General features: G+C 45.4%; 1 protein-coding gene across 2 annotated transcripts; it reads left to right on the forward strand.

Moving 5' to 3' along the window:
• Positions 1-3,576: 3,576 nt before the first annotated feature.
• On the forward strand, positions 3,577-8,053 carry FCRLB (Fc receptor like B; the record flags this gene model as incomplete). Of its 2 annotated transcripts, none has more annotated exons than XM_079697130.1 (6): positions 3,577-3,607; positions 3,929-3,949; positions 4,287-4,541; positions 6,120-6,386; positions 7,042-7,332; positions 7,638-8,053. In XM_079697130.1, the coding sequence occupies 6 exons, from the start codon at positions 3,577-3,579 to the stop codon at positions 8,051-8,053; spliced, it is 1,281 nt and encodes a 426-aa protein (XP_079553256.1). The 2 variants fall into 2 exon arrangements, with proteins under 2 accessions (XP_079553256.1, XP_079553257.1); XM_079697131.1 differs by having other exon boundaries at positions 7,187-7,332; positions 7,638-7,844.
• Between the last annotated feature and the right edge of the window lie 11,190 nt (positions 8,054-19,243).

The raw sequence follows: 19,243 nt of genomic DNA on the forward strand, positions 1-19,243 counted from the left end.
CTGTCAGAATGGCTGTTATCAAAAAGACAAAAGATAACAAGTGTTGGCAAGGCTGTGGAGAAAACAGAACACTTGTGCACTGTTGGTGGGAATGCAAATTGGTGCAGCCACTATGGAAAACAGTATGGAGATTACTCAAAAAATTAAAAATAGAACTGCCTAATGAACAGTAATCCCACTTCTGGATATATATCTAAAGGAAGTGAAATTAGTATCTCAAAGAGACATCTGCATTCCCATGTTCATTGCAGCATTATTTACAATAGCCAAGATGTGAACACAACCTAAATGTCAACAAATGAATGGATAAAGAAAATGTGATATATGTATATATATACTATATTATATACACTATATATTGTATGTATTATATTTATATATATTATACATACAATGGAATATTATTCAGCCATTAAAAAAAATGAAAATCCTGCCATTCACAACAATATGGATGAACTTGGAAGACGTTATGCCAAGTGAAATAAGCCAGACACGGAAAGACAAATATTGCATGATCTCATTTATGTGTGGGATCTGAAATAGCCAAATTTGTAGAAGCAAAGAGTAGAATGGTGGTTGTCACGGGCTGGGGGAGAGAGAGAGAGAGAAAGTTGAGTATGAGGAATTGGCTCACGAGATTATGGAGGCTGAGAAGTCCCATGATCTGCCGTCTGCAAACTGGAGACCTAGGAGAGGATAATTCAGTCTGAATCCAAAGGCCTGAGAACCAGGGGAGTCAATGATGTAAATCCCAGTTCAAGGGCTGGAGAAGATGAGATGAGATGTCTCAGCTCAATCATCGAGGAAGGAAAAAAAAAAAAAAGAGGCAAATTCCTCTAAACCCTGGCTTTTGTTCTAAAAGAGAAAATAATATCTAAAACACAATACCATTTATGTAAATTAATAATACAAAATATTTCTCAAGCGTAAGTATGTGCATGTATAAAGGATTGTAAACATTATATAGTGGGTGCTCATGTGGGGGAGAGAATGGTAATGTGAATGAAGGTAAAAAATCATATTAAAACAAGAGAGGAGACTTGAAAAGACTAGTGATGACAGTCTGCCGTGAGCATGAGAGACAGAGCAGATTTTAGAGTGAGACAGATTTCTATTCAAATTCCAGTTCTATCACCACAGTTTCCACACATGTAAAATGGAGATTATAATAATCCTTCCTTAAAGGGCCCTTGTGGGGATTAAATAAAGTAACATCTGTGAAGCACTTGGCGTGGTGCAGGCGACATGCTCACGGCTGCAGCACTCACTGAAAGTAAGCTGGTGTCATCATCAATAGCAACAGCAGCAATATCCCACTACCATCACTGAAAACATTTTGTTCCTCAGAATTCTTATCAGATGACAGCATATCTTGTCCAGAACTTATGTCATGATAGGCTTAAAACAATTGCTCAGGTAACAAACGATAACTGTTAAATTTCTCTGCATAGTAAAGGCGTGAAGAATTAGAAATTCTGCAGGGAAAAGTCCTGAATGGAGAAAAAGATCCAATTTGGGAAAAATTCAGAAGAAAGCCTAGAATAAAGAAGTGTGGGTGGGACATTCTTCAAGCCAAAATTTGAGCACTGTATGATATGAACCCTATGGGTGATTCTAGAGATTTTCAGGGAAGATCGGACACCTCACCAATTTTGAGTACAATCAAGTTTCTTATGGAGGGACATCTCTGGTGGTCCAGTAGTTAAGACTCCGTGCTCCCAGTGCTGAGGGCCCAGGTTGATCCCTGGTCAGGGAACTAGATCCCACATGCTGCAACTAAAAAGATCCTGCGAACTGCAACTCAAAAAAAAAAAAAAAAAAAAAAAGATCCTGCGTGCTGCAACTAAGACCCAGCGCAGCCAAATAAATAAATAAATATTTTTTTAAAAAACCAACTCAACTGCCTAAATACATGAATCACCTCCAATGACTTAAAAAAAAAAAGTTTCTTATGGAATCAGGTGAAGAGGCTGAGATCTGTGTTCTGAGTGATAAGAAGCCAAAACAGTGTCGGCTTGTGTAGACTAAGGGACAGCTGATGGGTGCATTACATTCTTATCATAGAGGTGGTGACCTGGTGCAGAGGTCAGACCTTGGGGGCAGGTTGTGAATGATATGGGAAGGCCCACACAGGCCCCGGATGAGGCATCAGGCAGGAGGTGGGGAAGCCGGGGCCACTGCCTAGCCTGGGCCCTCCCAAAGCAGGCGGTTTATAATCTCTGTTCCTGGTATCTAGTTCTCTCCCTCCCCCACTCCTGAGCACCTTATCAATTACCTCCCTACTGTTCAGACCCATATGACTCTATCTCTCTTTTATCAACACATGCTTTCAAAACAGGATCCGAAGTGACCAGCTTAATTTAAAGGACCAATCACATTTCCCTAAGGGGCACCTGCATTTCAACAAGGACTAGCACATTAAGAGAAACTATGAGGGAATTCTCCGAGTGAAGCTTTGGGCATCAGCAAGGAAGAGGGGAAGGGACTGTCTTTAAGAGAGTTGACAGGGTCTAATAGTCAATCTCCTTCCTGCCAGACCTCCAAGGGAAGGAGATGCCCCAGTATTAAACAGCCACGGGTGAGGACAGAAGACGGTCCAAGGAGACATACTATCAGGTTGGAAAATTCATTAAGTATTTACAGGAGAATTCAGGTTCCCCATTGCTCAGGGTATGATCACATGGCTTGGAAAGCACAAGCAGTAGAGTTGGGAGGACGGTTCTGAAAAGCTTCTAAGGAGCTGATGCAGTGACTTCTCTAACACAGGTAAGGACTATTAGAACTGGGGCATGGTTGGGGACAGATGAAAGGAAGGAAAGCACAAGTGAGTGGAGATGCTATAGGGTGAGAGCATTGCGATGGGTAGGAAAGAAGTGTTTTCTAATTTCTAAAGGTTTAAGGTTTCAGGAAGGGAGAAGGGGGAAACATAACATTTCTATTCTTGACTGTGACACTGTAAGACAGTGACAGAGAAGGTGGTTGGTGAGTCATGCTTTCCTGTCTATTAACCCATGGGAGGATGTGAACGCTGGGTGCACACAATCCAGTGTCAACCTCACTAGGCCTCACACCAATGTCTGTCACCAGGAAGTGAGCAGAATAAACATCCTGGGTAGACCTCAAGGACATGAAGATGTCTTTCTCAATTGAGGCTTATGGAGCCTGCTGGAGGATGGGGAGGAGGTGGGATAGGAGTGGGATGTTTTGGGGAGCCTGAAGGTGGCAGGGTCACCTGCCAGAGTCTGGGATTCTGTGTGGCTTTCGTGGGCTGAAAAGGGCACAGACTCTGCTCAGCAGGCCTTCTCTACAGGAGTTGGGGCTGGCCTGAGATGTGAGGTGGCTTCAGGGGCTGTAGGTGGGACAATGTTTGGTGCTTGGGACACCTGAGAGTTGACACTATCCAGCCTGTCTCCTGCTCTCTCCAGTCCACCGTCTTCAGGAATTAGAAATGGGGGGGAGAAGCAGCAGTATCTCCAAGTACTCAGTGGTCAGCACTGGCCATCTTCTCTCTCTCTCTTCCCCCATCCCATGCCAGTGCATCCCCATTGGTCTGCAGCTGCTGCTGCCAGATCCATCATGTGGGAACTGACAGCCCTCCTGCTCCTGGGTGAGTCCTCAATGAGGTAACAGCGGCATAAGGACTTTGGGTGTGGGGAAGAGTGGGGGCCAGGGTATTTCTCTGTGTGTGTGTGTGTGTGTGTGTGTGTGTGTGTGTGTGTGTGTGTGTTGGGGGAATATTCAATCCTCAATTCGTTATCTATTTTTGGAGAGGCAAAGAGGAAGGGGCTGAGAGCTGAGAGAAATAAAGGCAGAAGAAAAACAGGTCTTGAGACTTGTTGAATCCTTCCTATGGTCAAGAGAGTCCCTTTCTTTCCTCTCATCTCCAACATTCTCCTTCTTTTTGCTTCTTTCATTTCTTGTTTTGCAGTTCCAAGCAGTGGGCAAGCTGGTGAGTCTTACACATCCTTCATCCAAATTTTCTATAACTTCCACTCCAACCATCCTAAGTGACCTGGTTGGGTACTCCCCACTTCTTAGCTGTTCTGGCGTAGTGACTCTTCTCATGGCTCTTCAATCCCAGTGACTCAGTTTGCCTGTAGGCACTGGCACTTAGAAATGGTGCTGACCAGGAGACTAGTTTGTAGCCCAATGTGGTCTCTCCTCTCGCAGGGATGGGTCCTGGAAGCTAGCGTTTTCCGAGATTTCCCAACCTCAGACCTCATCTTTGGGCACCTCACCTTGATTCTCTTTTTCACATTACCCCCTCCCATACTCCACCCTCCCAGCTACTCTGGAGAAGCCCATATTGTCTCTACACCCACCCTGGACCACAATCTTCAAGGGGGAAAGGGTAACCTTGCGGTGTGATGGGTACCACCCTCTGCTCCTGGAGCTCCGACCCATCAGCACTCTCTGGTATTTGGGCCACCTACTCCTGCCCTCTCACAAGAAGAGCATCGAGGTGCAGACACCAGGGGTGTATCGATGCCAGACACGGGGAGCACCTGTCAGTGACCCCATCCACCTCTCTGTATCCAATGGTGAGTGTTTGAGCATGGGGGAGGGGCAGCACACATGTCCTCTGGTAGTGATGGCCCTCCTGTGGGGGAGGACACTGGGCCACTCCCATTGGGGCAGGAAGGAGGGGGTTATATTGAGTCTCTGGGGGCAGGCAGGGACCTGCTTGGCACTATGTGAGAGATGCAGTAAGTCTTGTGTGGCCCCAAAGGTCCCCTTACCATCCTGCCACAATGGACACTAAATAATTATTTCTGTTCATTTAGTAGCTCAGAAGAGAAGAGGCTCCAAGGACCTGGTATATTGAATAGAGAACTTGAGGAGGGGGGTTGGGTAGGGAGAGAAAGGGCAAAGTAAAGCAGGAAAAGTGAGGGTCCCTGGGCAGGCTGCGTGCAGCTGGGGGAATTACTCCTGCTTGACCAGTGTGATGCTTCTCTGTGCCTCCCACCACTAAAATACGGCCAATGATAGTATCTATTTCTTTGGTTGTTGTGAAGATTAAAAATGAATTATGATAGGTTTTCAAAGAAAAAAGATGAAGAAAGCACTTCAGCAGAATTTTATTATAGACATGTACACATGTGTACATAAGAGTCAATTAAGAAACTAATTCCCTGGGGGATAAAGGATTTCCAAACAGGATAAGAGAAATAACAGTCATTTGTTCATTAGGGCACAGGATTGGCTACTTTGTAGGGAATATTATGTCATTTTAGCCTGGTAGGCTATATTTTGTATTCAGAATTTAAAGATCATCACTCAGTGTTCAGATTAGCACTTATACTTCACATCCATACTCTGTGGTTTCTTGTTTGGAAATTGATAGCGAGTACAGATAACATATTGAATATGATAGACGGTAGTCACTGCTTGCAGAACTGTGAGTAACACAGAGACTGTGGCCATCACTTGCGGAATTCTTTCTCGATGTGAAACACCTAAAGTGGCATCTAGCAGACACTAGGGCTATGTAAGTGTTGGCTATGTTGATGATGGTGATCAGGTAAATAAGGGTGCTGGGGGAGGTGCCTAAGTCTGGGGGTGGGGTCAGGTAAGTTTTCTCAAGGAGACAGGATCTAAGCCCAGATCTGCAGGATAAGTAGGCCTCAACTACAGCAGGTGAAGGGGTCTTCTTGGCAGGTACAAAGCCTCCTGGGCTCAGAGCAGGGCCAGTTCTCCCAGCAGTCCAGTATGCACGGACTTAGCCTGCATTAGGAATGGAAGGTGGAGAGAGAAAAGGAGACACGGGGCAGGGGAGAATCCTGAGATGGTGCTGAAAAGGTAGGCAGGGGCCAGGTCAGGAAGGCCCTGATACCATCCTAAGGAGTTTAAACTGGACTCTGATGGGCATGACTCTTTGAGGCTGGAACCAAGTCTCAGGCATCTTTGTCTTCTTAGAACTAATAAAAGGCTGGCCTTCCCCTTTCCTTCCCACTCACCTTCTGATGCTTCTTGTTCTGAGGCTCCTGGGGTGCCCAGTAAGGGGGGAGGGAGTTGGTGAGGAGAAAGGGGAAGGAGGGGGGGAGCAGGGAGGCGGAGAAGTATGGGAGACCCCAAGGGATGGACTTTCTCTTGGAGTCTGTCTGTGCTAACTGTCGTAGACTGGCTGATCCTGCAAGTACCCTATGCTGCGGTGTTCGAGGGCGAGCCGCTGGTCATGCGCTGCCGCGGTTGGTACGACAAGGTCGTCTACAAACTTCACTACTACCACGATGGCCAACCCGTGCGCTACTTCCACTCCAGCGCCAACTACACGGTGCCCCAGGCGCGCGCCAGCGATAGCGGGAGCTACCAGTGCTCCGGCACCATGCGCATCCCGGTGGAGAGCGCGCCCATGTTCTCCGCCAAGGTGGCCGTGACCGTGCAAGGTGGGGGAGACTTGGGGCCGGGGAGGGAGGCAAACGAGCCCTGGGAAATTCTGGGACAGAAACCAGGCGGGGAAAGGAGGGGCGGAGGTTACAGTAGCTGGCACATGGAGGATTTCTCTGCGGGACCAAGTACACGTTTTCCTCTCCTCCTCCTCAGTGAAGTCGCCTTTGATCTGTAGCCTGCGTGGGGGCAGGTGTCCCTTCTCCCCGATACACACCCAGTTTCTTACTCCGGGTACAGACCCCCATATTGGGGGCAGCTCTCTCCGCAGCCCCAGCCAGAAAGACAGCAGCAGTAGGTGGGATCACTGTGGGACTGGGGCGAGGGGACTGCTCCTGAGCGTCTTGCGAAGCAGGCACAGCGACCCCCTTCTAGGCTGGAGAACCCGAGTTGGGTGTCAGTCGGGAGGTGACACGAAGCGTCATACCTGGTCCCGCCTCCTTTCAAGCTCTCCCCTCCCTCATGGACTCGTTCCCCACATTTCAAAAGACTGTCCTCCCTCCACGTGTACACAGCCTCCTCCCTGGTCAGCTACGGGCCCTTGTGGGAAACCGGGAGAGGGGTCGTGGGACCGTGGACCAGCCGGACCTGGTTCCCTGGGACCCTTGCGCCGGCCTAAAGTGCATCCTTAGCCACTGGGACTCCTCTCCGCAGAGCTGTTCCAGGCGCCGGTGCTGAGGGTGATGGGCCGGGTGGAGGCTCGCGGCGCGGCCCTCGGCGGAGTGGTCTTGCGGTGCGAGACGCTCCTGCACCCTCAGAAGCGCGACACGCCGCTGCAGTTCGCCTTCTACAAGTACAGTCGCGCCGTGCGCCGCTTCGACTGGGGCGCCGAGTACACCGTCCCCGAGCCGGAGGTCGAGGAGCTGGAATCGCATTGGTGCGAGGTTGCTACCGCCAGCCGCAGCGTTCGGAAACGCAGCCCTTGGCTGCAGCTTCCGGGGCGGGGTGAGTGGCTGCCCTTTCGGAAGCCCACCCGGGAGGGTAGTCCCGCGTCCGCCCATCTGGAGCGCCTGTCTCGCCGGCCCCCGCTTCTCCCCGCGCCTTCCATCTCCATCCCCCATCTCCGCCCGCCTCCCCCTTCCTTCCCTCCTCTCCACCTCTGTTCCCACCCTCCTCACTCTCCTAACTCCCCTCCCCGGCCCGGCGCTTCTCTCCCACGCCCACCACCCCCATCCCCTGCCCCCTCCTTACCCCGCAGCCCTTGGGAGAAGGATTTCAGCCGTGCGGTTCTTTGTGTGTTGCGTTCACAGGTTCTCCCCTGGACGTGGCGTCCACCACCGTCCCGGTCCCACAGGCCGCGGCTTTGGCGCCCGGTAACAAGCCGCTTTCCTTCAGAAAGCCCCCGCTGTCCAGATCGGTCCCGTCGGTCACCTCTGTCCCTAACACCACCTCAGCCGGGCTGCTGTTCCCCGCGGGCGGAGCCCCCACTGCTGGGCCACCGGCCTGCGCTCCGCTGACCCCCTTGGAACAAACCACTGGAGCCCTAAAACCCGACGTGGACCTTCTGCTCCGAGAAATGCAGCTGCTTAAAGGCCTTCTCAGCCGGGTGGTCCTGGAATTAAAGGAGCCACAGGCCTTACCAGAGCACAGGGACACACTCGAGACCCCCGCTTCCCACTTTGCTGTGAGTCAGGGAACCCCTGAGACCACTGCTGTGGAGAGCTGAGGGAGGGGGTGGCTACTGCCCCCTCTCCAGGCGTATCCATCCCTTGTCTCTCCTGCTTCCCATCACGTGGAGACCCTACAAAGACATCTCTGTTTGCATCCCTCTGTCTTACTGTGGCTTATCAAGTGTGGTGGCTGCCATGTCAGTCTAACACAGCACATCCTTGTAACCACAAGGCCTTCCCTCTGATGGCTTCCTTCCCCTCACAGATTTCAGTAAGAAGGAGAAACCTGTTATTTACTACTTTGAGGTATATGTTTGGAAGTTGAATTTAGTCATCCTTAGCTTTTCATATAAATCCACCCAACATGTATCTCAGCACAGGCAATTTTTTGGTTCTTAAGGTTATTTGGTACTAAGCTCTTTGGAACATTTAAGGGTCAAGTTGTAATTATTCATCATGACTTTAATGTTAAATTTTAAAAGACTGTCATTTCTGTTTCTGATGAGTGTATACCTTCAAAGTCCTGGGCTAGTTTTAGAGAGGGAAAGGGACTCGTGTGGGCCTCCATTCCAGGTTATAAGGGTCAGCTCCGAGTCTGTTAGACTCACCCAGATGCACCTCCTGCACCAACATAGCTAGACAGGCTGATGGGCTCTGGTGACAGCAGGCAGGCCATGCTCACTTTAGCCTAACTAAACAAGTGGTACTATTAGCATCAAGAAATCTCTGAAGAAAGTTTAAGACAAATTCTCAAAATTGCTGAATTCTAGTTTTTAGCAGGTTCTTACCTCCCTAAGAGCCATTCCAACACTAACATAGAATTCAATTTTATAAGTCCCTCATCTGCCTACTAAAACTATTGGTTTTCTGCAAGTCTGGTGTGAATTATTCCCAGGAGGTTTATTTCTCATTGGGTCCTTACCCTTCATCAGTTAACCTTTACTGCTAAGGCTTAGAACTGATAACAACTCTACCCTCCCATCCTTCTACTTGATACATATTCAGTCATAATGCAATTTCCCATTTCTTTTTGAACAATTAACCAGAATAACATCAACATACTTCATCCTTTTCTTCTTGGTATTATCTTCACCATGTTATTACTGCAAAGTCACTGAAATTATAAAAAAAGAGAAAGGCAGGTGGATACATACATAAATTACAGTGCAATGTGATAAGTGCTCTATGAAACACTGGGAATTCAGAGGAGGAAATTGAATCTTGAAGGAAGAGCAAGATTTCACCAAGTAGAGATGTGAAAAGATTGAGGGGCAGGGCATGCAGGCTGAGGGTGCAAAGGCAAAGAGACATAAAAGACCATGGTGTGTTTGTAGAGCTGCAAATAATTGAAAGTGGTTGGAGAATTATGTGTATTTATGCATGTGTGTGTGTGTGGGGGTGTTTTAGGGAGAAGGTGGCAGGAGATGAACATGGGGAAGTAGGAAGGGATCAGAACATGAAAGTCTTGTTAAGAGGTTCTTTAACCTGTTGGATATTTGGGATGGATATTTGGAAGCATTCCTTATTCAGGGCATCAATAAGCCTTACTGGAGGAGAAGCTAATTTAAAATTACAAAAGAGCAATCAAATAAACTGATCTCAGTGGACACTTGCTTAACCCTGAGGAGGTATGTCCAGGCCCTATAATCCAGTACTGGGGTTCTGGTTTACAAGGGTCTTTGTGGTCCTGATTTCCACCTTTCTAATGTAGGCTTAGCTCACTTCTCAGAACTCTCCCCCTGTAAGCCTTCCCTGGCTAACCCCCCTCTACTCCCGTGGCCCCTGAAGTTTCTGCCATCCCTGATCTAGACAGGAAATGACTATCATTAGCATCAAGGGTCTAGGTAATCAAAGAATCGAGTCATTAAAAAAAAATCAGTTGATACGTATAACTGACTCACTTTGCTGCACGGCAGAAATTAACACAACATTGTAAAGGAACTATACTCCAATAAAAATTAATTTAAAAACTCAGTTGATCATTTTTTAAGAGAGCAAAAGAGTGAAATAGCCATTCAAAAGAGAGTTTTATCTCTTCAGTATCTGCTCATTCACACCTTGTTAGCAGCCACAATATCTTGGGGAGTGGGGAAGAATAAGAACTTATGGGTTAAATGATGTGTGTGTGGCGGGGGAAAGGGTGAGTTTTATGCCCTCCAGTCTGCACTGTCTTTAAGCCCCCCAGCTCTCGTTGATCTTCCCCTACAATACCTGTTCATGATCTCCCGGGAAGACCTGCACTAAGGAAGTATCAAGAGATATCAGACAGGCAGCTTACTGGCCATGCTCCTCTGGGGGGAAAAAAAAAGTCCTCATCCAGCTTCTGTTTCAGGTTCCAACATGCATTTAGGGAAACATTGGGCTAGCCCAGGCTGCCTACGGAGAATCTCAGGCTCATTCCCAAGCAGCAAGGGTAGCAACAAAATGCTGGAGAAGCCTGGGGAGGAAGCTGCTTCTCTCTGGTTCGCTGATCACTTCTGTGTCTCAGACTCAGACCTCGACCCTAAACCTGTGGGAGTCCATACCAGATACCAGGCAAGGAACCCAAATGTCCTCCACCAGAGAGCAGAAAGGGTTCTGGCAAGTTTCATTTGGATCTCAGCTTTACTCTCTCATTCTGTCCTCCCTGAGTCTGTTTCTTATCTGGACTTAACTCTATGGAAAGAAGGAACTCAACTCTTTGGGTTCTACACTTACGACTTTTTCCATAAAAGAGTGAATCAAATCCTCTAGGTTAAAGTCCAAACTCCCTATCATGACATATAGAGCAGTCACACTGACCACTTGCTCTTTCCCCAGCACACCAGCCTCTTTCATGCCTTTACATATACTTTGGCCTCAACCTCTATTGGTGGGGAGTGGGCTGCACACGCCTTCTGAGCTCAAGATCTCTCATTTGTCAAAAGAGGGAAATAAGAGTACCCTTACAGAGAGAGACAGACAAATAAACAGACTTTTTCATTACTAGAGGTTTTAAGACATGGGATGCTAAGGTGCTTAAAAGCACAGAGGAGGAGCATTAAGTTCACTGTGGAGGTTCACAAATCACTTACCAGAGAGAGAGATGACATTTGCCAGTCCCTACTGATGAGCTCTTAGATTATTTTTAAACTTTTGCTGTTTTAAATTATGCTGCAATTAATATTCTTACACCTATATCTTTATGCACATATTTGAACATATCTGTGGGATAAACTCCTAGACTTCAGTAGAATTGCTGAATCAAAGAAAGTGAGTCTTTTTTCATTTTAATAGATATTTTCAAATTATGCATGAGAGAGCTTGTTTCTCTTACCCTAGTCAGGATAGCACATCATCATACTTACATATTTCTTAATTAGACCCAGAGAACCTCTTGACTCTTTATTTGCTATTGAATTCCTCCAGTTGGATCTTGGTAACATTACTAACCTTGTGTTGTGCAACAGCCCAGCAGTACAGTCCTTCCAGAGTCAATATCCCTGTTTGTAATCCTAACCCATCCGTCTTCTGAATTCTTGTTAGCTGGTCTGCAGTTAACTAAGAGAAATGTACTCCTGTCTATATTTCCTTATTAAATGAGAACTTTCTGCCAAGTAGAGCTCTTATTCCAAGCCAGGTCATCCTGGTTCTTCACCAAATTCCCAACATGTACTACAGTTTGCCCATATTGGTTTAGTTTATTCCCCAGTCATTATACCTGCAAAGATAATTGGTTTCAATGCTTGACATTCTAATTATAACGAGGCCTCATGTAACTGTACATCCCTGATTCAGCTAACATCTGAGGCTGAAGAATTTGTATAGTACACGTTAGCCTTTTTCAGTTCAAAGGAGCCAATCTCATTACAGTGATGTGGGAAATGACCACTCCCCCATTTCTTTACAGTTAATATGCTCTTAATGTAGCGTGTTAAGTTGTAATAGCCAAGCTAATTAGCTTTGGACCTAGAGGTGACAGAGTATAGAAATTAAGAACCCTGGCTAAGCAGTCAATAGACTTGGGTTCAAACATCACTTTTACTACTTACCAGCTGTATAGCCTTGGACAAGATACTCTGTCTCTGAAGTTGTGTTTCCTCATCTGCAAGGCATAATTATAATAGTATCTTCCTTACAGAACTGCTAGAAGGATTAAAAGAGATTATGCAAGTAACATACTTGGTAGAAGCAGTAAATTGTTATTATGACTGTAATTCACTGAATCTAAAATGATGTTGACTGTAGGTTGCACCATTAAAGAGAACACTAAGAAAGGAAATTGTGGCCAAGTAGCCACACGATGTCTTTTAGGTTTAATTAGAAACAGAAAATTAAAAAATCAGAATCACTCTAAATATTCATAAAAAAGGACACCATAAGGGAAATAAATTGGGTAAGGTATTCCTAAAACTATTTCACTTTCAGAGTCTGACTTTTCTGAAACACTTTTCCACTCAGATTTAGCCAAGTCTGTGTTTTCCCATTCTTGTAACATAGTCTTTCCTGTGAAGAGCATTAGTAATGCAGCGTTTCTTAAAAGAAGCCATAACAAGAGTAAGTTATCGTTGCCAGACTTTTAGGATGGTTTTGCAATTATCTGGAGTTAGCTTACTTTTGACTTCTACTTCAGGAATGTTGCTAAACATGTCTGCTTCACCACTCACTCCACTTCTCCTCACAACCTATGAATATTTCACCTTCATCTCTAGAAATTTCTCCCAATATGCTCACACCCATTCTTAAATTTTGATGCCAGTACTTTAATGTTCATGCTTGCTTTAAGCAATGAAAACTATGACAAGACAACAATTATAAGATGCATCGTGGTTTCAAAGATGTTAAATGTAGTTTGAAGAAAATTATTTCTTAGAATTAATAAAATACGAAATGCACCCTAAAAGCAAATCTAGGAAAGCAAATTTTAAAATGTCTAGAAAAAAAGTTACATATGACACTACATGTAGCCTGAGACTAAAGGTGGACTTCTTTTGAGTTGAAGTGGAGGTTCTCAAAAATCTGAAAGGAATTTAAAGCCTGTTTAGTTCAACCAAGAAACCACTTATTGAAACCTTCTAAACTTCTCCTGCCATGTGGCCACGCTTGACTTTTTGTGAGGATGTGGTCCTTATTACCTCCCAAGGACAGCCCACTCTATCTCAGGATAGCTCTGGTAATTAGAAAATTCTTCCTATGGATAATGAGCAAAATGATTTTGTTATAGCTTCTACTCATTGTGCCTCCTAGGGTTACACAGAGCAGATCTAATTCCTGGTCCTCTTGTCAGGGTTTTAGATGTTTAAAGACATTGCTTGGGTTATGCTCAGTTTTCTTAAAGATAGACTTTGTTTCAGTGTTTTCAACTGTTCCTAATTTTGAGTTCCTTCTCCATCCTGGCTTTTCTTTCTTTTTTCTTTCTTTCTCTCTTTTTTTTTTTTTGCGGTACGAGGGCCTCTCACTGCCGTGGCCTCTCCTGTTGCGGAGCACAGGCTCCGGATGCGCAGGCTCAGCGGCCATTGCTCATGGGCCCAGCTGCTCCGCGGCATGTGGGATCTTCCCAGACCGGGGCACGAACCTGTGTCCCCTGCATCGGCAGGCGGACTCTCAACCACTGCGCCACCAGGGAAGCCCTTCCTTTTTTTCTAATATTCAGAGTTCTTTTTTTTTTCTTTTTTAATTAATTAATTTATTTATGTTTGGCTGCGTTGGGTCTTCGTTGCTGGGCGGGCTTTCTCTAGTTGTGGCGAGCGGGGGCTGCTCTTCGTTGCGGTGCGTGGGTGCGTGAGCGTCTCATTGCGGTGGCTTCTCTTGTTGTGGAACACGGGCTCTAGGCGCACAGGCTCAGTAGTTGTGGCACATGGGCTTAGTTGCTCCGCGCCATGTGGGATCTTCCTGGACCAGGGCTCGAACCCATGTCCCATGCATTGGCGGGCGGATTCCCAACCACTGTGCCACCAGGAAGTCCTCATCCTGGCTTTTCTGAGCACATCTCCAATTGCTCTATATTTGGTTTAAAATGTGGGACCCACAACAGAATGCTGTTTCTCAGGTGGGTGTGTCCAGGGAGAATGAGGCAGGAAGGCAGAATTTTATTTTTATTTTTTGCAATTAAGCAATTGCACTTGTGACAGGATGTCAAAAGTGATATTTCATGATACAAGAGACATGGAATTCTGAAGCCGGATCATCATACCCAGAATTTACAAAGGAAATGGTTAAGGATCTGTTCCCTGACTTTTGGACTCTGAAATCACATCAAGGAGATAAAAAGGGGTCAGAGTATGGAGAAGAGAGAAGGTCTGTCAAGGTTTCTTTGCCATGTGAATAGTCGCCATCACAATTCTTACTCACAGTGGGGAGTTCTGGAAAGTTTACCCTCTCCTCATCAAGCCTAATAAGGGAGATGCCCATGAACTCACCCAGAGAGGTCTGAAATGTGTTGCCCACAGTAGGGAAACACAGGGAACTAGGCCTGACTCACCCCTGAGAAAGCTAAGGTGAATTGTGGCTGTAGGATGGGAGAGCCTGTTTTGGGATTCTGCACTACAGAAGTTGCTGGGGCAAAGCCATGTGTGTATGTATTTCCATAATCCATGAAAGATAGAGAGCTGGCATGGGTTCCTGTACAATAATGAGGGGTTGAAATAAGCACCAAAAAGCTGGAGGTGAATCTAGATTCTTAGGGGTTGAGGAAAGAGGTGCAAGTGCACTCCTGGAAGAAAGATGCATCTGCCTTGAATAGAGGAGGGCAGTCCCCCCAAACAAACACCTCTAAAAAGTCCACAAAAGTGCCCATGGGAGAAAGAATTGGCCAGTCACCTCCAAGCTGAGACAGCAGGAAGCTGCCCAGCCAAAGAACTTTCTACTTCCTTATCTATCCTCCCTCCCTTCCCTATTCTCTCCTACTTTGGCCTAGGTGAGGTGAAAAGGAAACAGACACTGAGGAGAGAGGGAGGAGGTATGGAGAGAGAAAGAGAGAGAGAGAGAGAGAGAAACCAGTCAAGCTCCTTTCCCAAGTCAGGACCTAAACTGAGTAAGTAGGAGGGCAAAGAGTTATCTCTGAATTAAGATTGAAGGTCTGATTAACATCTAGGACTGGGCACTCTAATTCATAAATTGAAACTATGCTTGTGACCTAAAGTTGTTAAAAGTCTATCCATTATCAAAAGAAGCACAAAAAGCAGGGATTGGCTCAGAATTTAATGTACACATGAATCACCCCGGGCTCTTCTGCAAATGCAGATTGTGATTCAGTGGGTCTGGGGTGGGGCCTGAGAATCTGCATTTCTAACAAGTTCCCAATTGATGCCAGTGCTGGCATTTTGGGTCACACTTTGAGAAGCAAGGGGAGCAGGGGATTACCCCACTGAATGAATTTTAAATGGATTATAGAAGATTAAAAAAGCTGCATTTGGGGGAATTCTCTGGTGGTCCAGTGGTTAGGACTTCCACTGCAGGGGGCCCATGTTCAGTCCCTGATCAGGGAACTAAGATATCACGTGGCAAGACCAAAAAAATTTTTTTTAAAAGGTGCATTTTCAATGTTCATTTCAGCACTATTTACAATAGCCAGGACATGGAAACAATCTAAGTGTCCATCGACAGATGAATGGATAAAGAAGATGTGGCACATATATACAATGGAATATTACTCAGCCATAAAAAGAAACGAAATTGAGTTATTTGTAGAGAGGTGGATGGACCTAGAGCCTGTCATACAGAGTGAAGTAAGTCAGAAAGAGAAAAACAAATACCATATGCTAACACATATATATGGAATTTTTAAACAAATGGTTCTGAAGAAACTAGAGGCAGGAAAGGAATAAAGATGCAGATGTAGAGAATGGTCTTGAGGACACGGGGAGGTGGGGAGGGGAAGCTGGGACAAAGTGAGAGAGTGGCATGGACATATATACACTACCAAATGTAAAATAGATAGCTAGTGGGAAGCAGCTGCATAGCACAGGGAGATCAGCTAGGTGCCTTGTGACCACCTAGAGGGGTGGAATAGGGAGGGTGGCAGGGAGACGCAAGAGGGAGGGATATGCGGATATATGTATATGTCTAGCTGATTCACTTTGTTATAAATAAGAAACTAACACAACACTGTAAAGCAATTATACTCCAATAGAGATGTTAAAAAAAAAAAGGTACATTTTGATCATGCCATGAATTGTGCTTTCAACATATCCTGTCTGCTATAGTCCAAGAAATGGATGCTCAGGTCCTGCCTCTCATCTCAGCACCACAGAGCTAGTGCCTGGACACTGGGATTGCTGCTATTGCTACTGCAGAGAAAACCAACAGCTTCCTCAAACTGGTTCCAGAAGCAACAAAGGCTGCACAAGTATAGCCTCTGCCTCACTTTCACCTTCCATATGTTGTCCAAGGGCTTCTGAGTGGCCAGACCTAAGTTACACCCTGTACCTAGCTGCAAGGGAGTCTCAGTCCCTTTTAGCTTTCCAGGCTCTGCAGTTCAGGAAGGCACTTGAGAGGTAATGAAGTGGATGTTCACCCCACCTCCACAGACAATAAAGGGGTGAGTCCTACCTAAGCTTTTACTGCTGTAAAGGACCTAGAGATTTAGTCCAACTTGTTAATTTTAGAGATCAGGAGATGGAGACGCAGAGACTAAATGACTTGTTAGTGGTGGGGGTAGAAATAGAGCTCAGGTCTTTTGACAAGGAGTTCAGTGTAACCTAAAGAATAGCCACTCTCCCAGGAGGCAAGTGATATTGTCCAGCCTCATTAAGCTTATTGCTTGCAAACCCACCCAAGACACTGTTTTCATCTAAGGCATACCTCGTCGACCCCCAATTTATATTTATGTAGTTCATTTGGGGGACCAAAGTACAGAATCTTATATTTATCTTTTTTGAATTTTGTCTTTGTTAGTTTAATAAGACAATTTTGGATCCCAATGTAGTCCCTCTCAGCTGTAACACATGCAGATTAGTAAGCATGTCTTCTGCACCGTAATCCAAATCACTATATAAAAAAAAAGTAGAATCAAACAGATTAAAGAAATTTAGATGATGGCTCTATCTCACTAGAAATTTCTCTCATGATTGCTATGGATCCATTTTTCTCTCTTTGGGTACAACTGTTTAACCAATTACCAACCTATTCAATTGCTCTAATATTCAGTCTATATATCTCACCCTTATCTACAAGGAGATCTGTCTAAAAGACTGGAGAAGTACGGATTCAGTGGGTGAGCATTTCCCCTAATCTGCCTGTCTAGTCATTGTCAGAAAAAGAACAGGCTATCAGGGCAAGGCTATTCTTGGTAAGCTCATGCTGGCCCCTAGTGGATGCTTCTTCTCTTCTCTTCCACCCCCTCATACCTCCTCCTTCACCACCTCCTTCTTCCTCTCCTTCTTCCCTTTCCCCTCTCCCTCCTCTCCTTCTTCAGTTGAGGTAAGATAATTGACATATAACATTACACTAGTTTCAGGTCTGTAAGTAATGATTCAGTATTTGTATATGTTGCAAAATGATCATCACAGTAAGTCTAGTTAAAATCCTTCACCATACATAGTTACACAATTTATTTTTGGTGATGAGAACTTTTAAGATCTCTCTTAGCAACTTTCAAACAGTTTTATTAACTAGAGTCACCATACTTTCTATAGTTGATAATATTAGAGCTAATATAGCTGCTTCTTTTTATAAGTACTTACAAGACATTCCTGCATTAACCTGCATCATTTTGGATTAGAGGCAACCAGTAATGGTTTGACAGCCTAGAGGTATAGAAGCAGATGGGGCTCATCCACTTAGTACCCCACTACCCATTTTCCATTTAGTGACCCCACTAAGGGATTCTGAGACCCTTTGTGAAAGGGGCTGTGGAAAGATGAGGCCTGTGCTGGACATGTAGTAGCCCCTTCCCTCCAAAATGGCTGCAACTCTGCGTGGCCGCTATTAGGACTGGATGTGGCTGGTGGGACTGAACACATGTCCCAGGATTGCTTGTGAAGTCTCAAAACAAATCGTTCATTTTCAGACATATTGGGCATATACTTAATGAAACATTCTCAAGTGCCTTAGCCCTCATATCCCTGTGCCTTCCCCCTCAGTGCTCTCTGTCTTTCCACCACCTTTCCATTCCTTTCTCTGTCATCTCTCTCTCCTTCACCTGTGGGAAAGACCCAACTCAAATGCCACCTTCCCAGAGAATTTTTCCCAGTTTCCTCCAGCCAAAATAAGTTACTATTTTTTTTTTTCTGTCTGAGCCCCCAAGCATTTTGTCTGTACTGTCAGTTTAACACATGATTTGGGTATTCACATCCCTGTCTGCATAGTGGAAACTTGAGTCTAAGGGCTTCATCTTATTCCATGCTGCATCCCCACTTTGGGACCATATAAAAATGCTTCTATTGAACATCCAAATCTAGTTTTTTTTCTCTTTATTTGGGCAGTTTCCTCCTGCCAGCTTGAACGTTTATAAATGGCCTATCTCTGTTTTCAGTTCTCCTGGCTGGAGATGAGTAATTATTGGTAGGCGTGGGCAAAGAAATACGTCTTGAAATATATGAGACAGTGGATATAAAACACACTTAGAAGCAGCAGCAGAGTATATTTGGTAGTAAGGAGGGGCAAGGGACAACATTTTAAAGGATTTAGAAATATTCTGTGGACTGACCAAGAGTTTATAGGATTTCCGATTTTTATAGTTTAAAATCATTTAAGGAATGTTAGAGCAGGCATTATTAGCCTTGCCTTTTTGGGGTGGGGCCACTGAAATTCAGAGGGCTTAACTGGCTTGGCCACGTTATATAATTAATGCATGATGGAACCAAAACTTAAGTCTAGGACTTGTGCATACAAGTCCAGAGCTCTTTCCATTACAACACACTTGACTACATTTAGACTGCAAGAGAGCTCCAAAGGTTGTGACATTGGGAAAGGGCAACTGTGGCCATTCTCTGTATTTTGTTTGGGGAAGAATGGAGGGAGAGGAGTTCTGCAAAATGTAACCCAGCAAACCTCTGACATGCAACAGGGAACATCTGTGGTCTCCTTTGCTCTACTCATCTGACTCTTTACCACTTTCTCCTTGAGTCATAAAAGGAACTGAGAGCATGACCCAGATATCACCAGCCAGTTCCTGCCCCAGTATTTCTCATATGGATAGTCCTACAATGTGATGAGTTTGTAAATACTGGGGGTGAGTGGGGGACGCAGTTGGGAATAAGGCAGGAGGAGTTGTTGGATCAGCTGACCAAGTTGTCCTTACATAACGAGGGGGCTTCAACTTTATTCAGTCATCTCTGGTCCCAGGG

The sequence above is a fragment of the Hyperoodon ampullatus genome (genome assembly GCF_949752795.1).
Source record: "Hyperoodon ampullatus genome assembly, chromosome: 2".
NCBI lineage: Eukaryota > Metazoa > Chordata > Mammalia > Artiodactyla > Ziphiidae > Hyperoodon > Hyperoodon ampullatus.